The sequence below is a fragment of the Panthera uncia genome, chromosome B1 (genome assembly GCF_023721935.1).
Source record: "Panthera uncia isolate 11264 chromosome B1, Puncia_PCG_1.0, whole genome shotgun sequence".
In the NCBI taxonomy this organism is placed as follows: Eukaryota; Metazoa; Chordata; class Mammalia; order Carnivora; family Felidae; genus Panthera; species Panthera uncia.
In genome coordinates this window covers 158,838,394-158,863,077 of record NC_064811.1, presented here as the reverse complement: position 1 = coordinate 158,863,077, position 24,684 = coordinate 158,838,394, and the positions used below count along the sequence as shown (strand labels likewise).

General features: G+C 33.5%; 1 protein-coding gene across 4 annotated transcripts in view; it reads left to right on the top strand.

Moving 5' to 3' along the window:
- The window catches only part of LOC125923287 (disintegrin and metalloproteinase domain-containing protein 18-like), a 143,694-nt gene that overhangs the window by 41,348 nt on the left and 77,662 nt on the right, over nt 1–24,684 (top strand). For all 4 annotated transcript variants that reach the window (XM_049631470.1, XM_049631471.1, XM_049631469.1 and 1 more), the window contains 3 exons: nt 8,774–8,910; nt 12,358–12,541; nt 22,392–22,487. In XM_049631470.1, coding sequence (XP_049487427.1) covers nt 8,774–8,910; nt 12,358–12,541; nt 22,392–22,487 — 417 coding nt within the window. The remainder of the gene's footprint in view (nt 1–8,773; nt 8,911–12,357; nt 12,542–22,391; nt 22,488–24,684) is intronic.

Below are 24,684 nucleotides of genomic sequence, written 5' to 3'. Positions count from 1 at the left end.
TTATTCATTTTTGAGAGACAGAGACAGAGTGTGAGCAGGGGAGGGGCAGAGAGAGAGGGAGACACAGAATCCAAAGCAGGCTCCAGGCTCTGAGCTGTCAGCAGAGCCTGACATGGGGCTCAAACCCACGAACGTGAGATTATGACTTAAGTTGAAGTCAGACGTTTAACCAACTGAGCCACCCAGGCTCCCCTAAAACCATTCTTATTTGAAGGCTGTACTGGTCATAGGCTAGATTGGGTTTGTGGACCATAGTTTACCCTGCCTTATTTTAATCTCATCAGCCTTTATCCTCATAGGTTAATAAAAGTTGTAAAGGCTTTCCAGAAGATGATAGCTCATAAAGCAAGACAACATATAAGATCTTGCTAATTTATGTTGACATTTTCCTGGGCAACAGGTGAGGGGTAGATACTAAGGATTTTAGTAAACAAAAATAGAATAATATTTATTTCATAATAAATAAATAAATAAATAAATAAATCTAGGTAAAAATATCTGAGTTTTTTAATTTAGTGCGACAGCTCAAACATTTGAGAATGGCTTTAATAGTTTTATCAATTGACTGAAACGTGAGCAAAGATGGTCTATTTGTAGTGAAATTGGCAAAGTTGAAAAGAAAGGAATTCATGTTGTTTTACACATGGTGATATTTGAATACATTTATCTAGTTAATCAAACTAACCCATGTCTTAGCTATGCTTTTTGTGTTCACTATCCTCTGTAAGCTAGGAAATCCAGTTATATGAGTTGTTTGATAGGCTTTGGAATTCTCTACATAGATAGATGTTTAGGTAGATTACATAGATGATAGATAGATGATAGATAGATAGATAGATAGACAGATATATAGATAGGTCATCTGAGAATAGAGACAATTTTTTTTTTTATTCCATTCTAATCTGTATGCCTTTTATTTTTTCTCAATTTATTCCATCAATTAGAATCCCTAGTACAATATTGAATAGAAGTTGTGAGAGTCTAAACCCTTGCCTTGTTTTTAATCTTACAGGGAATGCATTCAGTCTTTCATGATTTTATAGGATGTTAGCTATAGGATTTATAGAGAGACTCTTTATAAGGAAGCTCCCTTTGATTCCTACTAAGCAGATATTTTTTTGTGTTTCTTTGTTTCACCGAACATGAATATTGGATTTTGTCAAATGTCTTTCTCTGTATTTATTGAAAACTCATACATTTTTTAATTCTTTAGTCTGTTGATATGGTGACTATATTATTGATGAATTTTCAATTGGTGAACTAGCTTTGTGTTCCCAGAATAAATCCCACTTGGTCTTGATGTATTGTCTTTTTCGTATATTATTGGATTCAAGTTGGTGAAATTTTGTTAGGAAATTTTGCATTTAGGGGCACCTGGGTGGCTCAGTCAGTTAAGTGTCTGACTTCGGCTCAGGTCATGATCTCACAGTCTGTGAGTTCGAGCCCCGTGTTGGGCTTTGCTGACAGTTTAGAGCCTGGAGCCTGCTTCGGATTCTGTGTCTCCCTCTCTCTCTGCCCCTCCCCTGCTCATGCTCTGTCTCTCTCTGTCTCAAAAATAAATTAAAAAAAAACATTAAATATATATATATAAAGAAAGAAAGAAATTTTGCATTTATGGTGATTGGGTATATCAAACTGTAGTTATCTTTTCTAGTAATGGCTATTTATGGATTTTCTATCAAGGTAATGATGAGTTCATAAAATGAGCTATGTTTTCTCTATTTCTGGATTTTTTTGGGAGAGTTTGTGTAGTGAAAAATAAATCAAATAGAGAATAGAAAAATAATGGGAAAAATGACAAAGCTAGGATTTGGGATTTGTGACAAGAAAAATAAAATTGATAAGCTCTTACCTAAAATAATTAAGAAAAAAGTAGAGGGAAGATTTAAATAAATGAAGTCAGAAATGAAAGTGGAGACATTACAATGGATAAATTACAGAGGTAAAAAAGGACTATTAAGAATAATTATATGTTAACAAATTAGATAACCTGGAAAAAATGGATACATTCTTGGAAAAATACAACCTACCAAAATAATCAAGAAAAATAGAAAACTTGATCAAAGCAATACCAAATAGAGATTCAATTAGTAATCAAAGCCTCCCAACCAAAAAAAAAAGCCAAGGAACAGATGGTTTTACTGGAGATTTCTACCAAAAATTCAAAGAATAATTAACACCAATCCTTCTGAAACTCTTCAAAATAATTGAAGGGAGAACACTTCCAAATATATTTTAACAAACTAGCATCAGCCTCATATAAAAGCCAGAAAAAGAGATACCACAAGAAAACAAAACCACAGGCCAATATCCCTGATGCACATAGATGCAAAAGCTTAAAATATTAGCAAAAAAAATTCAATATAATTTATTGCATTAAAAGGATTATACATTATGACCAAGTGGAATTTACCCCTGAGACGAAACATATGTTGAACGTGGAAAGCAATCACAACACAGAGTACTAAGCAGTATATGATCATGGCCAAACATGGAAAGCAGTCAATATGATACAATACATGAACAAAATGAAAGAGGAAAAAACACACAATCATCTTAGTGGAAACAGAAAAACATTTGAGAAAGTTCAACATCCATTCATGATAAAAACTCTCAACAAACCAGTTTTAAAAGGAAATTGCTTCAACAGAATGAAGATCATATGGCAATAGCCTAGAGCTCATCATAATCAACCAGGGAAAACTGAAAGCTTTCCGTCTCAGATCTGGTACAAGGCAAGAATACCCACTCTCACAACTTCTATTTAACATAATACTGGAAGTCCTAGCCAGAGCAATTACACAAAAGAAGAAGAAGGAGAAGAAAAAGAAGATAGAGAAGAAAAAGAGAGAAAGAGAGAGGAAGGGAGGAAGGGAAGAAAGGTGGAAAGAAGGAAGGAAGAAAGGAGAAAGAAAAATCAAAACTGGAAAAGAAAATGTAAAATTATCTCTTGTTTGAAGATGACGTGATCATATATGTAGAAACCCCTGAACAACAACAAAGGACTCAGAAATAATAAATTCAGTAAAGTTGCAGAAACAAAATAAACATTACAAAAATTAGTCATGTTTTTATACACAATGGACTATCTGAAAAAGGAAATCAATAAAACATTTCCATTCACAATAGTAACAAAAAGAATAAAATACTTAGGAATAAACTTAACCAAATTGGTCAAAGATTTGCACAATGAAAATTATAAAACATTGATGAGAGGAATGAGATGATACAGATAAGTGGAAAGACATCCCATCTTCACTAATTGGAAGAATTAATATTTTTAAATGTCTATATTACACGCAAGTGATCTACAGTTTCAGTGCATTCCCTATCAAAACTTCAATGTCATTATTTACAGAAATAGAAAGAAAACCCTAAATATTATATGGAACCACAAGAAATCCTGGGCAAAGAAATCTCAAGCAAGAAGAACTTATCTGGAGACATGACACTTTCTGACTTTAAAATATACTATAAATATACAGTAATCAAAATAGTATGATACTGGTACAAAACAAACATCTAGACAAATAGAACAGAATGGAGACCCCAGAAATAAATTCATGCTGTAGACTGGGGCAAGAGTAGGGGAAGTAAATATGCCACAATGCTTTCCTATCATTTTTTGAGTTGACTTAAAAATTTTAATACATTTAAAAAATATGTAAGAAAATACCCCCATAGTCTGGTAGCATTTTAAAATACTAGCTATAAATTTTCAAGTTGTCTTTTTCATTAATTCTGAATTCACTTGGTTGCTTGTAAGACTTTGTTTTTTAGAGTTCTGAAAAAATCGATTCTGACAAATTTTCCTCAAATTATTAGTGTTTTCGCGGAGGGATGGGTTCTTGGGACTATCTACTTGGCCATTTCACTGGCATCCTCTGCTTTTTAAATTTTGTTTGGTTGCTTGTTTTCAATTATACACTGTCAGTTGCTGCATATTAATACGTATGTTTGTTGGGGTGCCTAGGTGATTCAGTGGCTGAGCGTCCGACTTCGGCTCAGGTCATGATCTCATGGTTCCTGAGTTGGAGCCTGGCGTCGGGCTCTGTGCTGACGGCTCAGAGCCTGGAGCCTGCTTTGGATTCTGTGTCTCCCTCTCTCTCTGCCCCTCCCCTATTCACTCTCTTTCTCTCCCTCTCTCTCAAAAATAAATAAACATAAAAAAATAAATAAATAGTATGTGTGTTTGTCTGTGTGTATTATTGTCCCTTTTCTCAGACAGAATTAAAGTACTCGCATAGAATTTGCTTCTTTCACGCTGTTATTTTAAATGTTCTCAAGTAGAAATAGGACTCGTTTCATCTAGAGTAAAGCTTGCCAAACAACTGAGGCAGTAGACTTCTGATTCTATGTACTCTGTCCAAAACCTCATAAATTATGAATGTTTTTATTCTGACTGGTGTGAGCATGAATCATTCCCAGTTCTGTGTGATTTTTCAAGGATTTTTTTTTCTGCTCTCTTCAGGTTCTTTTATCCCCCTAGTCTTTAGGAATTGACTTAACTTTTCACAGAGAGTTAAATTATGTTACTTTATTTCATAGGTAGAAACATTGCTTTAAGATACATACAAATCTGCAAGATAATATTATTCATTTTCCCTTGAATAGTTAATAATTGTTATAGCACTCTTAACAAAACTAAGCCACCTAAAATCTCTTGTATTTACCCATATATTTATCATTTCCAATACTTCAATTTTCTGAGGATTTAAGTTTTCATCTAGAATCATTTAGTTTCAACCTCAGTCTCTTTCTCCAACAATTTTTGTAGTTCATGTCCACTTGCAATGAATTCTTTAGTTTTTTTATGTAAAAATATCTTTATTCAATCTAATTTTGGTGTTATTTTTGCTAGATTTATAATTTGGGGATGATAATCTTTTTCCTTCTGTACTTAAAATGTATTTCACACTCTGCCCTCCTTGTTATTTATGGAAATTCAACCAATAATGGAATTGTTTGTTTTTGTGTAATCTGTCATTTATTTTTTGCTGCTTTCAAGTTCTTAAGTGTTGATTTTCAAGCCTTGGTTAATTTGTGTAGGAATTTATTTCTTCATTAATTTATTTCTTCATTCTTCCTGGTTATAGCATAATAATTAAAAGTTTAAATGGAATGGTTCTTTTTATGTTCTAGAAAATTATGCTTTCACTAAAATCTAGGTATGAAAATTAATTGCTACTAATAATTTGTTACTAATCAAAAACTGGCATTGCTTTCACCTGAAAGTTTTCTTAAATTCCCCTCAGATACTGAGACACTTCATAGTGGTTGACAGTTGGATTTACTTCTTCTGATAGTGTTCAATGATTTCACTGCTTGATCTTACAATGCTATGATTTCTGTGTGTTATTTGTTATTTAGGCTTATTCTCTTGCAAAAAAATAAGACTCATGAGAAGTTCAGTAGAACAGTCTTTATGTACCCTTTATTCAGATTTCCCCAAAGAAAACTTGCTCAATAACCATAGTATCATGAGACTGTTTCACTCGTTTTCTAAAATTATTATAGGTTTACCATTTACACTTAGAAATGACCTATTTTTATTAATAATAATGTGCTGAGTGAGATATAAGTTATTAAGATTTTAGGAATTTTTTTTTACTAAGGGTTTCCAAATGTTCTAACATAATTTATTGAAGAGATACTCTCTTGCTTGAAATTTTGCACCGTTCTCAAAATTCACTTGAGCATACTTATCTGGGTCTATCTCTGGACTTTATTTGTTTCATCAATCTATTTGTCTGTCTTCTTTCAATATTGCATTGTTTTGATTACTCTAAATATGTGGTAAGGCTTAAAATTTCAGAAATTGATTCTTACTTTTTAAAATTATTTTCACTATTCTAATTTCAGTGCCTTTCCACTGAAATTTCAAAACCGTTTTTAAAAACATAGTGCTGTTTTGTTGGGTAATGCATTAAACCTATAGTTCAATTTGGGGAGAATAGAAATCTTCACTTTGTTTTATTTTTTAAAGCTATGAATATGCAGTGTTTCTCACTTTCTTTAGGATTTCTTTGATTTATTTCTTCAAAATATTCTAAGTTTTAGCATATAGTTCCTTACATGTTTTGTTTCATTTTTACCATTTGTGGGCTGGTTTATATCCTCCCCAAATTGATAGATTGAAATCCCACCCCCAGTACCTCATAATGTGACTGTATTTGAAGAGGCCTTTAAAGGAGTAATTAATGAAAATCAGGTCAATATGATTGGTGCTCTTTTAGGAAGAGATTGAGGCAAGATATGTACTGAGAACAGACCATATGAAAACATAAGGAGAAAGGACTTAGAAACCAGCCCTGCCAGCATCTTGATCTGGGATGTTCAGCCTTTAAAATTATGAGAAAAAAATATTGATGTTTAAACCACCTAGTACTTCGTTATGGAATCCCCAGCAAACTGATACATATACATAAATGTTTTAACTTTTTAAAGAAAGAATTGTAAATAGAATTGTGTTTTCAATTTCAGTTTTCAATTGTTCTAGTGTATTTCTAATATATAGAAATACAATTGATTTGTTTGTTGAACTTATATCCTGCCTCCTTTCTACTTATATTTCAGTTCTATGAGTTTTTTATTTTTAATAAAATAAATAATAAACTTCCCTTCTGGCAACTATGAGTTTGTTCTCTGTATTTAGGACTTCTTTTTGTCTCTTTTTTTTTCTTTGCTTATTCATTTGTTTTGTTGTGTTTTATTTTAATCCCACATATGAGAGAAATCATATGATATTTGTCTCTGTCTGACTGACTTTATATAGCATTATACCCTTTAGGTCCACCCATGTTGTTGCAAATGGCAAGATTAGTTCTTTTATATGCTGAATAGTATCCCATTGTACATACACATGTCACATACTCATTATCTGTTCATCTATCAGTGAACACGTGGGTTGCTCCAGTAGTTACACCACTTGTTAATTTTTGCTTTTGTTGCCAGTGCTTTTGGTGTGAAAACCAAAACTTGTTGCCAAGACCAATTTGAAGGAGATTTTTGCTTATGTTTTCTTCTAAACCTTTTACAGTTTTAGGTCTTATGTGTAAATCTTTAATCCATGTCATGTTAATTTCTGTGAATGGTGTAAGATAAGGGTACAATTTCCTTCTTTTGTACATCATAGCTCCTTTTAATCAACAAGCTCTACATTGATGTCCTCTTTTTTTATTTCTGTTAAGAATTTTTTGTATAATTGTCTTCTCTTCCTGCACAATATAACTACTGGGTTATTTTATTTTACTGTATGACTTTATTTTTTATAATTTTTTAAATGTTTATTTATTTTTGAAAGAGAGCGAGAGACAGAGAGCAAGTGGGGGAGGGTCAGAGAGAGACACACACACAGAGTCCAAAGCAGGCTCCAGGCTCCAAGCTGTCATCACAGAGCCCAACACAGGGCTCGAAATCACAAACCCTGAGATCATGACCTGAGGTAAAGCTGGATGCTTAACCGACTGAGACACCCAGGAGCCCCTTGTTGTATGACTTTATAGAGGGGATTCATTCTCAACTGTGGAATTATGGAAGTACAAGAGCATGTTTTCTTTTTCTGAGCTGGCATTAAAAGGCCAGCTTATGGTTGTTAACAACCTGTCTTAAAATCTGATGATCAGCTTGATATCACCTTTCATGTTTTGCTGTGGCTTTATCTGTCTTTCAAATTCTGTTACTGGAATTTTTTCCTTTCTTTTATACTTCGGTCTTATAGTGTAAAAAGAAAGGGTACCTATCAACTATTAGCTAGTAACTGATTTTTCCATGTTTTCATTCACGCACTTGCACATACATATGTACAATCTTTTTTTTTTCTTTTAGGCATGAATTACTTAAATTTTATTCACCATAAATTTCAACTGATATAGAAAAATAAGAAAAACTCTAAGAATTTTTGCTTGTGATGACTAAAGGGATGAGAAAAGTTTCACAATTTACTTATCAAAAGTTAAATAATGTGAAATATGACTCTGTACTGCCAGCAACCTTTTTAAAATAACTTCTCATTCCAAATGTCCTTACAATAGCTTTGCCTATATCTCTAATTTCTGTTATTATTTTTAAAATTCATCCATTATACTACAACCTTTTAATGAGCTTCCATACAAATACCTTACTCCTATGTATATTGCTGGGTCATTTCCCAAGTGTTACACCTCAGCCTAAATATTAATTCATAAATTTTAAGTCGTTCTACTCATCCTCAGAATTTTCTTTTGGAGTACTTCATTTTCTTCATAATACTTTTTGTGATCTATTTGTATTGATGAAGTTTGTTTTAAGTTTCTTGTTTATTTTCTTTCTTCCTTTCTGTAATGGAAGCTCCTCATGTGAACAATGTCCGTTTCTTTAATGCATGCCACCACATTTTGATCTTCTGTTAATGTGCCTGACACATGTGTACACTGAGTTAATATTTACTAATTGGATGAACTGATTTAATTGAAAAGTTATATAAATGTGTTTTATGTTGATTTCATCAGAAATACTAAGTGTGCTTATGGCTATAGAATTTGAGCGTGTCAAACTGTAAACCAGAGAATACTGGTAGTTTGATCATTCCCTACATTCTTGCATTGTTCTTAACCAAATGACCAGTATGGATAGTCCTGTCAATGACTTATCAAAATAATGTTGTAAAATATACTTAACATAAAGAGTATTAAAATATAAAATTTTATGGGAACAAAATGCTTTAATTTAATTTATTACCTGCTTTTGTTAACTTCTTATATGATGGTTTTCCCTTCGATCTTCTTTATTTTAGTATCCAGATGCAGTAACTTTGGAGGGATTTTCAGTTATTATAGCTCAACTACTTGGTCTTAAAATGGGATTAACATATGATGATATTAATAATTGTTCTTGTCCAAGAGCTACATGCATAATGAATCATAAAGCAGTGTAAGGCTTTTTTTTCTTCTTAATTATTTTACATATATATTTGTGAGGTTGTTTACAAGATGTGATGAATTTTTTATTCTTTATATTCAACTCCATGTCAAAAATTGGAAAGGTATCGAAGAGTTTTCCTACTAATAAATCTGAGTGATACAAAACTCCAGGAAAGTGGTAAATATCATGATTAAGAAATACCTGAGGGAATCAGAGAGAAATTTTTAAGATTTATAAAGACTTTGAAATACTATATAAACATGGTGCTGTTATTGTTTTGACTGTTATAGCACTTGGCATTCAAAGCAAAGATATGTAAAATTATCCTCAGTGATATAGTCCAGGGAGCTTTGGCCAGAATTTTAAGGGAAAGAAAAAAGAGGAAACATTTGAAAAAGAAAAAAAAAACTGTCCTTATTTATAGATATTACGATTGACTACCTACATAAATCAGCAGAATCATAATACGATTCGAACAATAATAGCATTAAAAATTTTATTAAGAGGAACTACATTATCTATAAACAAAGAAATAAAGAGAAAAGAAGGAAAGGGTGATGATGCTGGATAAAATGAAGACTTAACAAAATCACTGAGTAAATTAGGATAGAATCTAGTGCATAAGTACAGGGGCTGGCTTTTATGTATTTATTTTTATTTTTTTAATGTTTAGTTATTTATTTTGAGAGAGAGAGAGAGAGAGAGAGAAAGCAGAGGAGGGGCAGAGAGAGGGAAAGAGAATCCCAAGCAGGCACTGTCAGTGTAGAGCTTGACACAGGGCTCTTGAAACCACAAATCGTGAAATCATGATCTGAGCCGAAACCAAGACTCTGAGGTTTTACCGACTGAGCTGCGCAGGCACTCATAGGTTGGCTTTTTTTTTTGTAGCTGTGTATATGTATACTCAATTATTGTGATAAGATGTTAGCAGAGTAAATAAAGATGTAGGTAGTTTGGTTAATGTAGGTTGAAAGATGAGGACAATTTCTTCTGATAGGAAGCTGAGAACAAGGAGCATAAGAGCTTGGATAAAAGACATGAAACACATGTCTTGGAGACTAGAAATTAGAAATGACTTCAGAATGTGATAAGATTGTTGGGCCTTTTGAATGGATACTTAATATTAGTAATTACAACAGTAATATGAATTCAAACAGCATGTTTGTTTATTTTGGCCCATGTAATTTCAGCTATCAAACACATAAGTAAAGAAAGTAAATTGTTGAGGTTTTGCCAAGTTAATAATGTCCATGGGATTCAAAAAGAGTTAGGGTTGCAGGAAAAGCTGTGTTTCTCTGAAATAATTTTTTCAGTGTTTCCAAGCCCACACTTGGAGTTTGGGATAAAAAATGAAAATACTTTGAAACAGCTGCTTTAACTCAACTTATTTTGTAGTTGTCTTTAGACCTCGATGGTAACTTTCCCCACAAAACACCAATCGATTAAGACTTACTTTGAAATGTCTGAGTCTATTAAAATTCTATATACTTAGGCTAACACATTCATTTCTTCCTTTTCATGGCCATCTTTTAGGCAGAGATTTAAAAAAACAAGTTGCTTTGTACACGTTTTAAATGAAAGTTTCAAGTTCTTTTTTTTTGTAATGTTTATTTAATTTTGAAGGAGAGAGAGACAGAGCATGAGTGGGGGAAGAGCAGAGAGAGAGGGAGACACAGAATCCAAAACAAGCTTCAGGCTCTGAGCTGGCAGCACAGAGCCCGACGCGGGGCTCGAACTCACAAATTGTGAGATCATGACCTGAGCCGAGGTCAAACGTTTAACTGACTGAGCCACCCAGGTGCCCCTGAAAGCTTCAAGTTCTAACTAACACTTAATTTTTACTCAGAAAGCATGTGGTCCAAGTAGAAAAGAACCTAGGTCTCTGTCTATTTTTAAGCTAATTTTGTGTACAAAGATATCAGTGCTCAAAATTTGTAGCTTTTTGCCTAAGAGTAGCCTGCAAAACTGTAGTGGCACTGATGTCTATTGAAACAAAATAGTTAAAAGTAATATACAAAATTGTTTAAATATTTTTCTTGTGACAGTCTTCATACTTTCCCCTATTGATTCCGTTACAAATGAGTATATCAATGAAAGCTAAAGCATGCCTTTTTTTTCTCACTCTCCCAACTCCAAACCCTTGGCAGTTATACATTTCTTTCCTTGGAGGCTCTGGAGTCAACCCAGAACATCACTCATCACAGATATAGCTGTTTAAGAGTTACTGTTTCAGACATGATTGCTTAGAGGGGAACTGTGAAATAGAATTAAAATGTAAACCATATATGTAATTGTAAATTTTCTAGTAGCTGCATTAAAACATTTAAAAAATCATAGGGCGCCTGGGTAGCTCCATTGGTTGAGTGTCCAACTTTGGCCTAGGTCATGTTCTCATGGCTTGTGGGCCTGGGCCCCATGCTGGGCTCTGTGCTGGCAGCTCAGAGCCTGGAACCTGCTTCAGATTCTCTGTCTCCCTTTATCTCTGCACCTCACCGACTTGCACTCTGTCTCTCTGTCTCAAAAATAAGCAAACATTAAAACCTTTTTTAATCAGATGAAGTTAATTGCAGCAATATGTTTTAGTGTATTTTATTAACATATAATAAATATTTAATATATAATATATTTAATATATTTTAATATATTTTATTTAATTCAATGTATTCAAAATGTTACCATTCCAACATGCAGTCTCATGCAGGATTACACCAATGTTATCATCTTGAGAAATTAGAAGATTAAAGTTGCCTGGAACTGAGAATAGTGGATGGGACAGGCTTGGCCGAGAAGACCAGTAGACAATATTTTACACAGTATATTTAAAATATATATTGGAGATCTATTAGACATATATATTAGATATCCCACTAAAAATATAGCTGTGAACATGAAAATAAAGACCTTCACAGAACTTATATTTTAGTGCAAAATTTAAGTCATATAAAAACAGATTTAAAAAATACAAATATGCTTATTTTTACATGATACAATAATATAGAGTAATATATGTAGAAAAATAAATAATGACAGTGGAAGGAGAATGTGGGAAGGTACACAATTTTATATAACGTCAAGAAAGACTTCTTTAGAAAGTTACATGTGAGTAGACATCTGACTGATGAGGGAAGAAAACTTTGGATATATGACTGAAGAGCATATCAGGTAGAAAGATAGATGGTAGATAATAGATGATATATAGATAGATGATAGATAGGTGGATATTTAACCATTAAACTTTACTGCTTTCCTGTAAAGATACATTTTCAATGCCATTTTAAAAATATTAAAGATTAATAGTGATAAATTAAAATGTAATCATGTTTGACTTCATCTCTGCTAAAGCACAACTTTTTCATTTAAGCCATCTTGCAACTCATATCATTATATATGGAACATCGTTTAGATGGGCTTTTATTAACCTGGTTTATTTACCTGAGGATTATTATTTCATTGTAGGGGTTCCAGTGGTATAAAGATTTTTAGCAACTGCAGCATGCATGACTATAGAAATTTTGTTTCAAAATATGAGGCTAAATGCCTTCAGAACTTTTCAAATTTGCAACCATCATACCAAAATCAATCAGTATGTGGTAATGGGATTTTGGAACCTAATGAAGAATGTGACTGTGGAAGCGAAGAGGTAAGCAGTAAAGATTGGAATTTGAGCACAATTTCTTACATTTCTAATAAGTGGTTTTCATGGTATTGGAATTATATATGCAACTATGTCTTCAATATGGAACTTGGATATGAAAGTGAGTAGTGGTTAGGATACATATATGAATTGCTTTTCCATCCCTCTTCAATTGAGAAGACAAATGATTCATGAAAACTTGGTTTGTACACACTGTTCCCAAGTATGCCAGTGAAGAGGTTTTGCATACATAGGCTGAACAAATGGCTTTTTATCCACAACTTATTTCCTAATGTATGTGGCCCCAGTCTCTGTTTTTTTCTACAAACTTCTTCTGAGTTTGTTTCAAATTTTCCCCTTTCTTTTGGTTGCAAGAATGGTAAAACATTATAATGTTTTTTTCTTAATCCTCAAGCATTTTTGCATTTCCAATTTCAGGATGATCAAAAACTTGTCCTGTTTGCTCACTTCTAAATATATATATATCCAGCCTACCACAGTCTCATCAACCAAATGTTCTATACATACTAATTATAATAACATTATTATAATAGCATTATTGCATAATATGTCATAATTCCCCTTTATTTGAATAAAATAAAATTTCATTATTAGTCCCCCAGAAGTTACATGAATTTCTTATCCATCTACAAAAATAGTGGACCACCATTTGTTTACATAATATTAAATCTCTACAAGTTATCTTAATTCTCCACTATTCCCCAGCATTAATATATATGGATGTATATGTGTGTGTGTGTGTGTGTGTGTGTGTGTGTGTGTGTCTATGTAGGCTTTCCAGTTATCTCAGATTTTCTTTTTTTTTTCATTGTATTTATTTTAGAGAAAGAGAGAAAGAAAGAGAGAGAACAGGGGAGGGGCAGAGAGAGGGAGAGAGAATCCCAAGCAGGCTCCACACTCAACATGGAGCCTGATGTGGGGTTCAAACTCATGAACCATTAGAGCGTGACCTGAGCTGATATCAAGAGTCAGACGCTCAGCTGACTGAGCCACCCAGGCACCCCTCCAGTTATCTCAGATTTTCTAAAGTCATCTTAGTTTTCTAATTAGTGATACTATGCTCATCTTGTATTCACATCCTCCTAGATACGGTGCCAATTGCCACCAAAAAAAAAAAACTGGTTATTTTTAATGAAGGATAGAATAAAGCAACAGAATCTGGGGCTAGGTCTGCACATTGTGAATTTCCACAGCTACCAGCTGTAGACATATTGTCACTTACAACAGACACTGTCAGTGGCCTACCAGTATCTTCTCAGCATTGACTATTCCTGGAGAGAGTATTTGTTTCAAGTATCTAAGACTTTTTGTTGGAGTACCTCCTCTGGTCTCAGTAGCATGCTCAGCTTTTAGCAGGGTGGACTTAGTGCACTTGGGGCTAACGATTAACCCTCAAATAATTATGAAGGGTATTTGGTGGATAATTGCCCCAGATTCCTTGACTTTTACAAGGAAATTCTATGAAATATGCTCAGTATCAGAGTTATGCAAACTGGCCAGTGGACAAAATTCAGCTGCTACATATTTTTGTAAGTGGAACTTTATCGGAATGACAACCATGCCCATACATTTACATATTATCTATGGCTGCTTTTGTGCTACAATGGCAGAGTTGAACACTTGCAATAGAAGCCATAAGGTGCACTATTTTAGCAAAGTTGCAAATAGTTGATATTTCACTCTTCACATAAAATGTTTTGATGCCCCCTATTTTATATCATTTCCTAGAAGTACCTGTGGGATTTAGCTTAAGAGAGCAGTAAGCAACTCACAAACCTATATGTACTGGCTTGTTTCCCTTCCTTAACATCTTGCTCCCATCTTGCTCTTAGTGTTTTGGTGGTAGGTAGAATAGACCTTCAAAGATGTCCTCACTCTAATCCTTTGAATTGTGGTATGTTATATTACTGAGGTACTTTGCAGAAGTTATTAAGGTTATGGACTTTAAAATGGGGACATTATCTTGGAATATCTCAGTAGGTCCAATCTAATCAAATGAATCCTTAAAAACAGAGAGCTTTCTCTAAGTGAAGTCACAGAGATGTAGCAGAAGACTCAAAAATATTTGGAAAGAGGGACCCAACCTGCTGTTGCTGAAGGAAGGAACATGGAAGCACAGAAGGAATGTAATTAGTTTCTAGGAGAAGAAAACATGCCCTTGACTGATAGCCAGTAAGGAAACAGGAATCCCTGTACTATAACCTCAAGGAACTTAATTGGGCAGACAATCTGGATGAGACTTGAAGTGAATTCCTTCCCAAAGCCTCCAATAAGGACATAGCCCTATTCACATCTTGATTTTACCTTTGTGATACCATAAGCAGAGGATCTGGACTAGTTTATGTACTTAAATTTTTGATTTATAGACTATAAGATAATTATTTAAGTTGCTAAGTTTTTGGTAATTTGTGACAGCCTCATTACGGAGCTAGTACACTCTCCAAATAAAGTACTTGTCTGCATCCTTGCTTAGTGGTCTTTTTCTTGGGGAACTAAAACCAAGTCAGCTGGTACCAGAAGTTTTCCTAGGAAGCATACACTCAGGGTAAGATTCTGAAAGTGGATGTATTGCTGGCCAGATAACAAAATGTACTCATTTATAGATAGGTTCAGGACATTTGAAATGATGGACTTTAGAAACCTAAACTTTCAAATTTCTCAGAAATCTGTTCTGGGAAGTCACTGCTAGCTCAATGGTGGAAGAAGGTAGCTTCACATTGCCTAGAGACCACACAAAGATGTGTTCACAAGAGATGGATGTCTCACAAGATGATGCTTGTTCTTTTCAAGATCTGTCCCTGCCTTCCCTCATTGGTTCTAGACTGCATCAAATCTAAGTATAGCCCAAGTGAGAAAGTACTTTCTGCTATTATGATAAAGAGATTATTTTTTAAGAATTTGTAGAATTTGTTAATATGTATGTACAAAACCCTGGATAACATGCAATGAATGGATGCTAAAAATGCTGGCTCAAAATGTTAAATATAGGCCTGGATAGGGTAGGGTTTATTGATAGGATGATAATCTCTACCGAATAAAGATCTATTAGGCAAGGAGATTTGGAGCCAGTCTTGATTTGCTGCTGGATGAATCTTTGAACATTGCAGTCTGGCCCACAATAAATGAGGTTCATATGCCAGAACTGTTTTATTATTTTTTTTATTGCCAGAACTACCTTAATATAGAAATATGGAAGGGTCTCAAAAACTCAGAATAGTGGTCATATTATAACAAAATGTAAGAATAAAAAATCTAGCATCCAATTATTTAGGTGGCTCACCAGATACTGCTTTCAGTAAAACAATGAAAAAATGTGCTACTAAGAAGGTCCAAGTATTGTTGAAAATATCCATGGTAGCTTTCTTGTATAGATAGGGATTGACTATTGGAAGCACCATTACAGAGTTGGGCACCCTGTGTCACTAGGGATCCTTGAATACCAAAATAGCAGAGGCCAAGTGGCAGTACTTAGCAGTAACAGCCAAATGGATGTAGTTAGCATAAAGGGAAGAAAAGCATAGATGGCAACTATGGTTTTGAGCTGCATGGATTTATACTAATAGTTAAGAAAGATCTGGGTCACCAGTTACATATTTCTTTATTTATATAACTAAAAATTAAGAAAAAGCAGAGGACTGATGCCAATTGCTACAAATGGAAATTTATAATCTCTTGATACATTTCCAGACCCAAGCTAGTATCAGAGTTTGAGCTCACTATTCAGATAGATGATGAAATCTTGCAATCTCCAGTAATGATAGAAAATAGCACTTTCCTCAGTCATTCCCCTCTCCAATAGAGTAACCTATAGCCTTTTACTGGATTAACTATACACTGGGTAATGGGAAATACCCAGATCATATAGGATGATTGCATGCAGAATCTTTGCTCATGGTACTCACATGAGAGGACCCAAAACACAATAAGGAGTAGGGTGAGTGTATAGAGAATCCAGGTAATACCTGGAGCCCTTGAAAAAGACCACCTCACAGTAGGTTCAATGGATCCAAGGTTAGCACAGATTCTGCATTCAGTCATCCAGTAACTAAATATAAGTTGTTTGAATAGATAGATAGGTAGACAGATGATAGATAGATATAGATATAGATATAGATATAGATATAGATAGGTATAGATATGCCACTATTAACACAAATAAAAAATTCAACAATAACAGTAACTAAAGATGAGACATCATATAGATCATATATAATATGACATTAAAATGGTAAGGTGATAAGAACATTATACTAGTAAATTTAACAACCTAAATTGAATAGACAAATTCCTTGAAAAAAGCACTTACAAAAACCAACATGAGTAGAAATTTAAAATGTGAATAGCATTATTAAGAAAAATATATTAAAGAAATCCTATCTATACTTTCAAAACTCTTCATCAAAGAAAAGTCCACACCACATGGCTCTGCTGGTGATTTTTTTTAATTAATGAAAGCACAGCATAGACAATACAGTCAGTGATACTGTAACAGCATTGTATAGTGACAAACGGTAGCCACGTTTATGGCGAGCATAGCATAATGTATAGAAAAGTTGAATCACTATCTTGTACACCTGGAAACTAATGTAATGTTGTGTGCCAACTATATTCAAATTAAAAAGAAAGAAATTATGCTAATTTGATATATTTTCTAAATTATAGAAAAAAGTGATATACTCACTTTTTTCATCTAGAAATAAAAACTAAATGAGTTTATGCATCCATATTAATAATGTGGGACAATTACCATCCACAGCAAGTTCAACATATAAATGTGCACACATAAACACACATACATAGTAATTAAAATGAAGTGTTATTCTCAAAAAAATTACAGAGAGTTAAAATGAATATAGTCCATATCTTGACCATTGCTTGATCACAAGACTAGTAGTATCTGATACAGACAAAGTACCCAATAAATGCTTATTGATTCAATGACTGCATGGATAGTGTATTTATCCTTATAATAATATATCAATTTTATCAATGTATAAGGATAAGTATATTTAGAATATCGATTAGGAATGTTACTTGGAGAGTTTATTTGAAAGTTTTTCCTAAAGGGAGCTATAGAAGAATACAAGTAACTTTTTAGAAAAAGAGTTGGTTTGAGGGAAATCTTGCCTTAACAATCATCAAACATACTATGATGCTATTTAATTTCATTCAGTGTGGCATTGGCCATTGGAATAAGAAGTGAAAATTGACATTTATATATATGTATCTATTTATATATCAACATATATATATAAAATCAATTAATTTAACTATCTAAACATGTACAAGTTATATAGATACATAACATTTATTCTCAGGATGGAAATGGTTAATGTCATAAGGGTTTATCTATAAATCCAGTACAGTGCCTATAAGGAAGGGAGAAGCAACCCCTGGCATTCAGGATCTGGCCTAATAATATCAGCTGGGCCTTGGTGTTGCTAGGAGCTGGCTTGACACAAATAGGCTGTGTGGGTCTCCTGTTGAACATAAACAATTTCATAAAAGGTCAACGTCTGTGATCATGATGGATGAAGAAAAATAGCAAGGACACTCTCTATGTCTGAATACAAGTAAAACTTGAAAAGTTTTCAAGTCACAGAAATGACCAAAAACCCTCCCATCCTGGCTAATATGAGTAATTCCTATTCCTTTACCAATTTTGACTTAGTATTGTTGTAGTTTCTTCTTCTAGATAAGAATTCGTAGAATACTCAGAGATGTACCCCTTTGTTTCTAACAGCATCTAATGTGGCAAAGCCCAGATTTGTTAAATCCCCTCAAATTACACAAGCTTGAATCCTGTAATTACATCCTCTCACTGAGGATTACAACAGTTTCCCATGGTGTATGTCCTCCTTTGCTGACAATAGTAATGAATCCAACTTGTTCAACTACAGATATGTTCCAGGAGGTCTTTGGCAGAACGGCATGGACATCTATATCTTCATAAATATCCCCGATTTGTGAAAAATGGAAGCTCTGTTTTATGAACCTACCCACATAAGTGCAGATGTGTGGATTTGTTCTTGTATTCACAAATATAATGACAATTAATAAATATTAGAATGAATATTCCACAAAATATAGAGAGGTAAATGTCAGAAAAAAATAAATATGTATGTTTTAAATAGCATTAAAATATAAAGTATTGATAAGTCTTTACATAATGGAGGTCATGGTAAGGAGACATAAAACCCAATAGTCATCAAGAAGAACATTACAAATTTCACAAAATGACAGGCACCATTAATAAGATAAACAATAGGCTGCAAGCAAATATTATAAACATATAGAAGGTTGCTGAGGTTAGGACTTCTGGTACTATTTTGAACAAAGGTGGTGAGAGTGGACATCCCTGTCATGTTTCTGATCTTAGGGAGAAAGCCCATTGCAAAGGCATCCAAACTGGTAAGGAATAAGTTCGACTTTCACTCTTTGAAGATGACATAATACTCTACATAGAAAATCAAAAGACTTCACCAAAAAACAGCTAGAGCGGATACACGAATTCAATAAAGTCTCAGGATATAAAATCAACATACAGAAATTGGTTGCATTTCCATACACCAATAATGAAGCAGATAAAGATATCTATAAAGATATAAAAGAATAAGAGATATCAAGGAATTGATCCCATTTACAATCGAACCAAAAAAGAAAAAAAAAAACGTAGGAATAAACCTAACCAAAGAAATAAAAGATCTGTACACTGAAAACTGTAGAAAGTTTATGAAAGAAATTGAAAAAGTCACAAAGAAATGGAAAAACATTCTATGCTCGTGGATTGGAAGAACAAATATTGTTAAAATGTCGACACTACCCAAAGCAATCTACACCGATGCAATCCCTATCAAAATTTTTCACAGAACTAGAACAAACAACCCTAAAATTTGTGTGGAACCACAAAAAACCCTGAATAGCCAAAGTAATGTTGAAAAAGAAAAAGCTAGAGGCATCACAAGCTGTATTACAAGGCTGTAATCAAGACAGTATGATACTGGCACAAAACAGACACATAAATCAATAGAATAGAGAACCCAGAAATGGATCCACAAACATATGGCCAAATAATCTTTGACAAAGCATGAGGAATATCCAATGGAAAAAAAGACCATCTCTTTAGCATGGTGCTAGAAGAAATGGACCGCGACATGCAGAAGAATGACCTTGGACCACTTTCTTAGACCATACACAAAAAATAAATTCAAAATGGATGAAAGACCTAAATTTGAGACAGGAAACCATCAAAATCCTAGAGGAAAACACAGGCAGCAACCTCTTTGACCTAGGCCGCAGGAACTTACTTGACATGTCTCTGGAGGCAAAGGAAATAAAAGCAAAAATGAAGTATTGAGACCTCATCAAGATAAAAAGCTTCTATACAGCAAAGGAAACAATCAACAAAACTAAAAGGCAACCAACAGAATGGGAGAGTATATTTGCAATTGCAATATTAGATAAAGGGTTAGTATTCAAAATCTATAAAGAACTTATCAAACTCAACACCCAAAAAACAAATTATCCAGTGAAGAAATGGACAGAAGACATGAATAGACACTTTTCCAAAGAAGACATCCAGATGGCCAACAGACACATGAAAAGATACTTGGCATCACTCATCATCGGGGAAATAAAAATCAAAACCACTCTGAGATATGACCTCATACCTATCAGAATGGCTAAAATTAACAACTCAGGAAACATTAGATGCTGACAAGGATGCAGCGAAAGGGAACCCTTTTGTACTGTTGGTGGGAATGCAAACTGGTGCAGCCACCCTGGGAAAAAGCATGGAGATTCCTCAAAAAGTTAAAAATAGAACTACGCGACTCAGCAATTGCACTACTAAGTATTTTCCAAAGGATACACAAGTGCTGTTTTGAAGGGACACATGCACACCAAAGTTTATAGCAGTACTATCAACAATAGCCAAAGTATGGAAACAGCCCAAATGTCCATTAACTGATGAATGGATAAAGAAGATGTGATGTATATTTATACAATGGAATACTACTTGGTGATGAAAAAGAATTAATTCTTGCCATTTGCAACAACGTGGATGGAACTAGGGTGTATTATGCTAAGCAAAATAAGTCAGTTGGAGAAAGATATGATTTCACTCATATGGAATTTGAGAAACTCAACAGGTGAACATAGGGGCAGGGAAGGAAAAAAGATAAAAACAGAGAAGGAGGCAAATCATGAGATTCTTAAGTACAGAAAACCAACTGAAGGTTTCTGGAAGACAGATGGGTGGGGGTATGGGTTAAACAGGTAATGCACATTAAGGAGGGCACTTTTCTGGATGAGCACTGGGTGTCATATGTAAGAAATGAAGTACTGGGTTCTACTCTTAAAGCCAAGACTACATTGTATGTTACCTACCTTGAATTTGAATTAAAAAAAAATAAATAAACACATAGAATGGAGAAAGGATAACTGGGTACTATGTAAAATCTGTTCACACTATTTACTGAGGAAAAGAGGGAAAAACAAACCTGTTATGCATAATGCTCAAAGTGGTCAAAATAAATGATTATTTAATTCATAAGGTTGTACAAAATGAAAATTCACTCACATTCACTAGTAATTAGACAAATGATAACAAAAAAATGAGACCCCATTTCCCCATTAGTTCATTATAAGTTAAACTGATTTGGTCATAATTAGTATTGATAAACATGGTTGGGAGAGCATCTTCATTTACTGTCCATGAAAGAACACACACACACACACACACACACACACACACACACACAATGATATTGAACTTACTCCTGGAGAATCTGGGGAGTATAACAACAACTTCAACTTTTATTATATATTTTCTATATTATTTCTAGGGTGGGAATGTTTATAAATTCATGTCTATCACATAGACATGTGAAAAAGCAGAAACAAAAGGAATATTAAAAATAAAGAAGAATCAGGGGTGCCTGGGTGGCTCAGTCAGTTAAGCATCCGACTTCAGCTCAGGTCATGATCTCACAGTTCGAGCCCCATGTTAGGCTCTGTGCTGACAACTCAGAACCTGGAGCCTAGTTCAGATTCTGTGTCTCCCTCTCTCTCTCTCTGACTCTCCCCAGCTCACACTCTGTCTCTCTTTCTCTCAAAAATAAACAAACATTAAAAAAAAAGTTAAGAATAATCATACCTCCATAATAAATGACAATATCTTTAAAACTTGTTTTTTGAGTAAATAGAAAATGTTTGGTTTTTTAGAAAGTGTTAATATAAAAATATTAAAGAATTGCATAAATGCAATTTATTTACATGGAAACAATATTTAGTTTATTGTTTATTTATCACCCAATGTGAGTAAGTTTACTGTCTTTTACTTGTAAAATATATAAATTTATTAACATATCCATTTTATTAACTTCATTACAGTAAAACAAAACATGACACATGATTACTATACTATACTAACTTTGTTTTTTATCATAACTATTGCTTAACTCTATTTAATTTTATTCACAAAATGAAACCTTAGTAAACAAATCACTAAAAACAAAATTGGGGAAGGTCTTCTCTTGGAAACTTACACTTTTTTTCCTCAAGGATATACTTCCATGTTGGTAATTTATGAATTAATTTCCAATGACTTTAGATAATGTTATTGATTAACTTCTATTTTAGGTGTTACTTAGTTTTTACAGTTATATGTTCTTTTGGACATTCTAGAAATAATAAAATAATAAAATTTCACTGAATATAAATACATTGTATAACTGAAAAGTTGAACATATAAGTGTAGTAAATAGAAGTTGAGATTAATAAATGAAAGCTGTTAAGTGGTTGAACTACAATAATATTTCTTATGAAATTTTAGGAATGTCAGTTTAAGAAGTGCTGTGATTTTCATACATGTAAACTGAAAAGCTCAGCAAAATGTGGTTCTGGACCCTGCTGTACATCAAAATGTGAGGTAATTTTCCAATATTTATAAAAAGGAAATTAAGCTGTGATCATAGATGTGATCATGATTAATAATTAATTAAATTTATGTGGAATTGATAAAGAGAATATAGAAGTGGTTCAGTGGACAAAATGGAGAGCACATCAACAACCACAAGTAAAAAGGAAAACTACTATGAATTAAAGAAGACATCACAGATAGGTACTGATTATTCTGTTGTGTTGAAACCACAGTTTACCATCTTCTAAATCATCACATAAAGAAAGTATATATATACATTACTATATCAAAATATTATCAACTCTCAAGGAAATCATGAAGTCAAATAAATGGTAAATGTCTGTGGAAATATAAGCCAATTTTGCAGCAGACAAAATGTGTAGTGTATAGGATATACAAAGAACTCTCAGACAGGGATAAGTGAAAGACAAATCTCCTCTCCCCTCCGCCCCCCACACACACTCACAGGCAAAGGGGCTCTACAGGCAATTTACAATAATGGAGGTAGAGTTGTACTCCAGTGTGTGTACTTCATCTTCAGTAATTAAGGTAAACACAAATAAAAAAAAATTAGCACAATATCTAATGTAGTTATTCAAATGGTAATCTTAAAAACAACAATGTCAGATATTAACCAAAGAGAAGAGATAAAGTTATTTTTTGGAGAGTATGGAATTTTGAATTGCTATAATCCCTTTGGTAAGCAATATTTGAGTATCTCTGAACAAAGTATAAATTATCAGTTTCTTTCTTATGTATATATCTTAGGAGTATATACATGTATGGAATGCTCAAAAAAGAATATTAATTATAGAATTATTTGCAGTAGTCAACAATTGGTACTAGAATGAATACAAATTATTGTACATTGTACAAGAATTAATAACTGCAGGCTAAATATGTATGCACTAATACATATTATCTTTAAGATATATGTTCAGATGAGAAAGCAAGTTTAATAATGAAAAATATTTTATAATTAAAAATTCTGATATATTATATACACATAAATATTCCATATATTCTTTTTGCCCAATTTTTCAACTCTGGTGTAACTTACTTTATTATAATTTTATTGTAGTAAAATTCTTTTAGAAACATTCAGTCTTATAACTAGCACCACAATCAAAGGATAGGTGATTTCATCAGCACTCTCAAAAAATCACCCTATGCCTCTTTGTACCTCCACCCACAGACCCCAGTAACTACAGATCTGTTTTCTGCATCTGTAATTTTCTTTTTGCAGAAATACAAATTGAATCGTGTATGTAAACATTGTAATTAGGCATGTTAGCATTTGAGTTTCATTCATGTTGTGGTGCTTGTCAGTAACCCATTCTTTTTTGGTTTGTTTGTTTTTTTAAAATAGGTATTTATTATTTAAAAATATACAAACTGGCTTTTTATTAGTCACAAATTATGAAAAATTTTTAAAAGTTTGTATCAACCCTCCAAAAAGTGTGCTCTCTCTTTACAGTCTTGAGTGCCAATACATTTTGATGGTATGGAAACTAACTCACAAACATTCCATATAACTTTGTTAGAATGTACAAAGATATGGCAGAAGCCAGAATCCCTACAGTGTTAGACAAATTCAAGTTCAAGTGTTACTGAACTTTTATAAACAGTGAAGATTACAGAATAAATAGTAAACACCTGTGTGAAATTTTGCAAAGCAAAAATGATTAGTTTTGTATATTTTCACTTTGTTTCAGCCTTTCCAAAAGACTTTTAAATGCAAAAGTTGAAAATTTTCCAGTTACCTGAAATTTCAAAAATCTACTGTACCTTGAAAAAAACCCCTGGGTGCCTGGGCCACTCAGTCGGTTAAGTGGCCGACTTCAGCTCAGGTCATGATTTTGCGGTTCGTGAGTTTGAGCCCCAGATCAGGCTTTGTGCTGACAGCTCAGAGCATGGAGCCTGCTTCAGATTCTGTGTCTCCCTCTCTCTCTCTGCCCCTCCATCACTCACGCTCTGTCTCTCTTTCATCTCTCAAAAATGAATAAACGTTAAAAAATTTAAAAAAGAAAAAAGAAAAACTCTTGGGACGCCTGGGTGGCTCAGTTGGTAAAAAGCCCAACTCTTGTTTTTGACTCAGTTCCGGATCTCATGGTTTCATGAGTTGGAGCCCTGCATTGGGCTCTGTGCTGACAGTGTGGAGCCTGGTTGGTATTTCTTTTTCCCCATCTCTCTCTGCCCCTCCTCC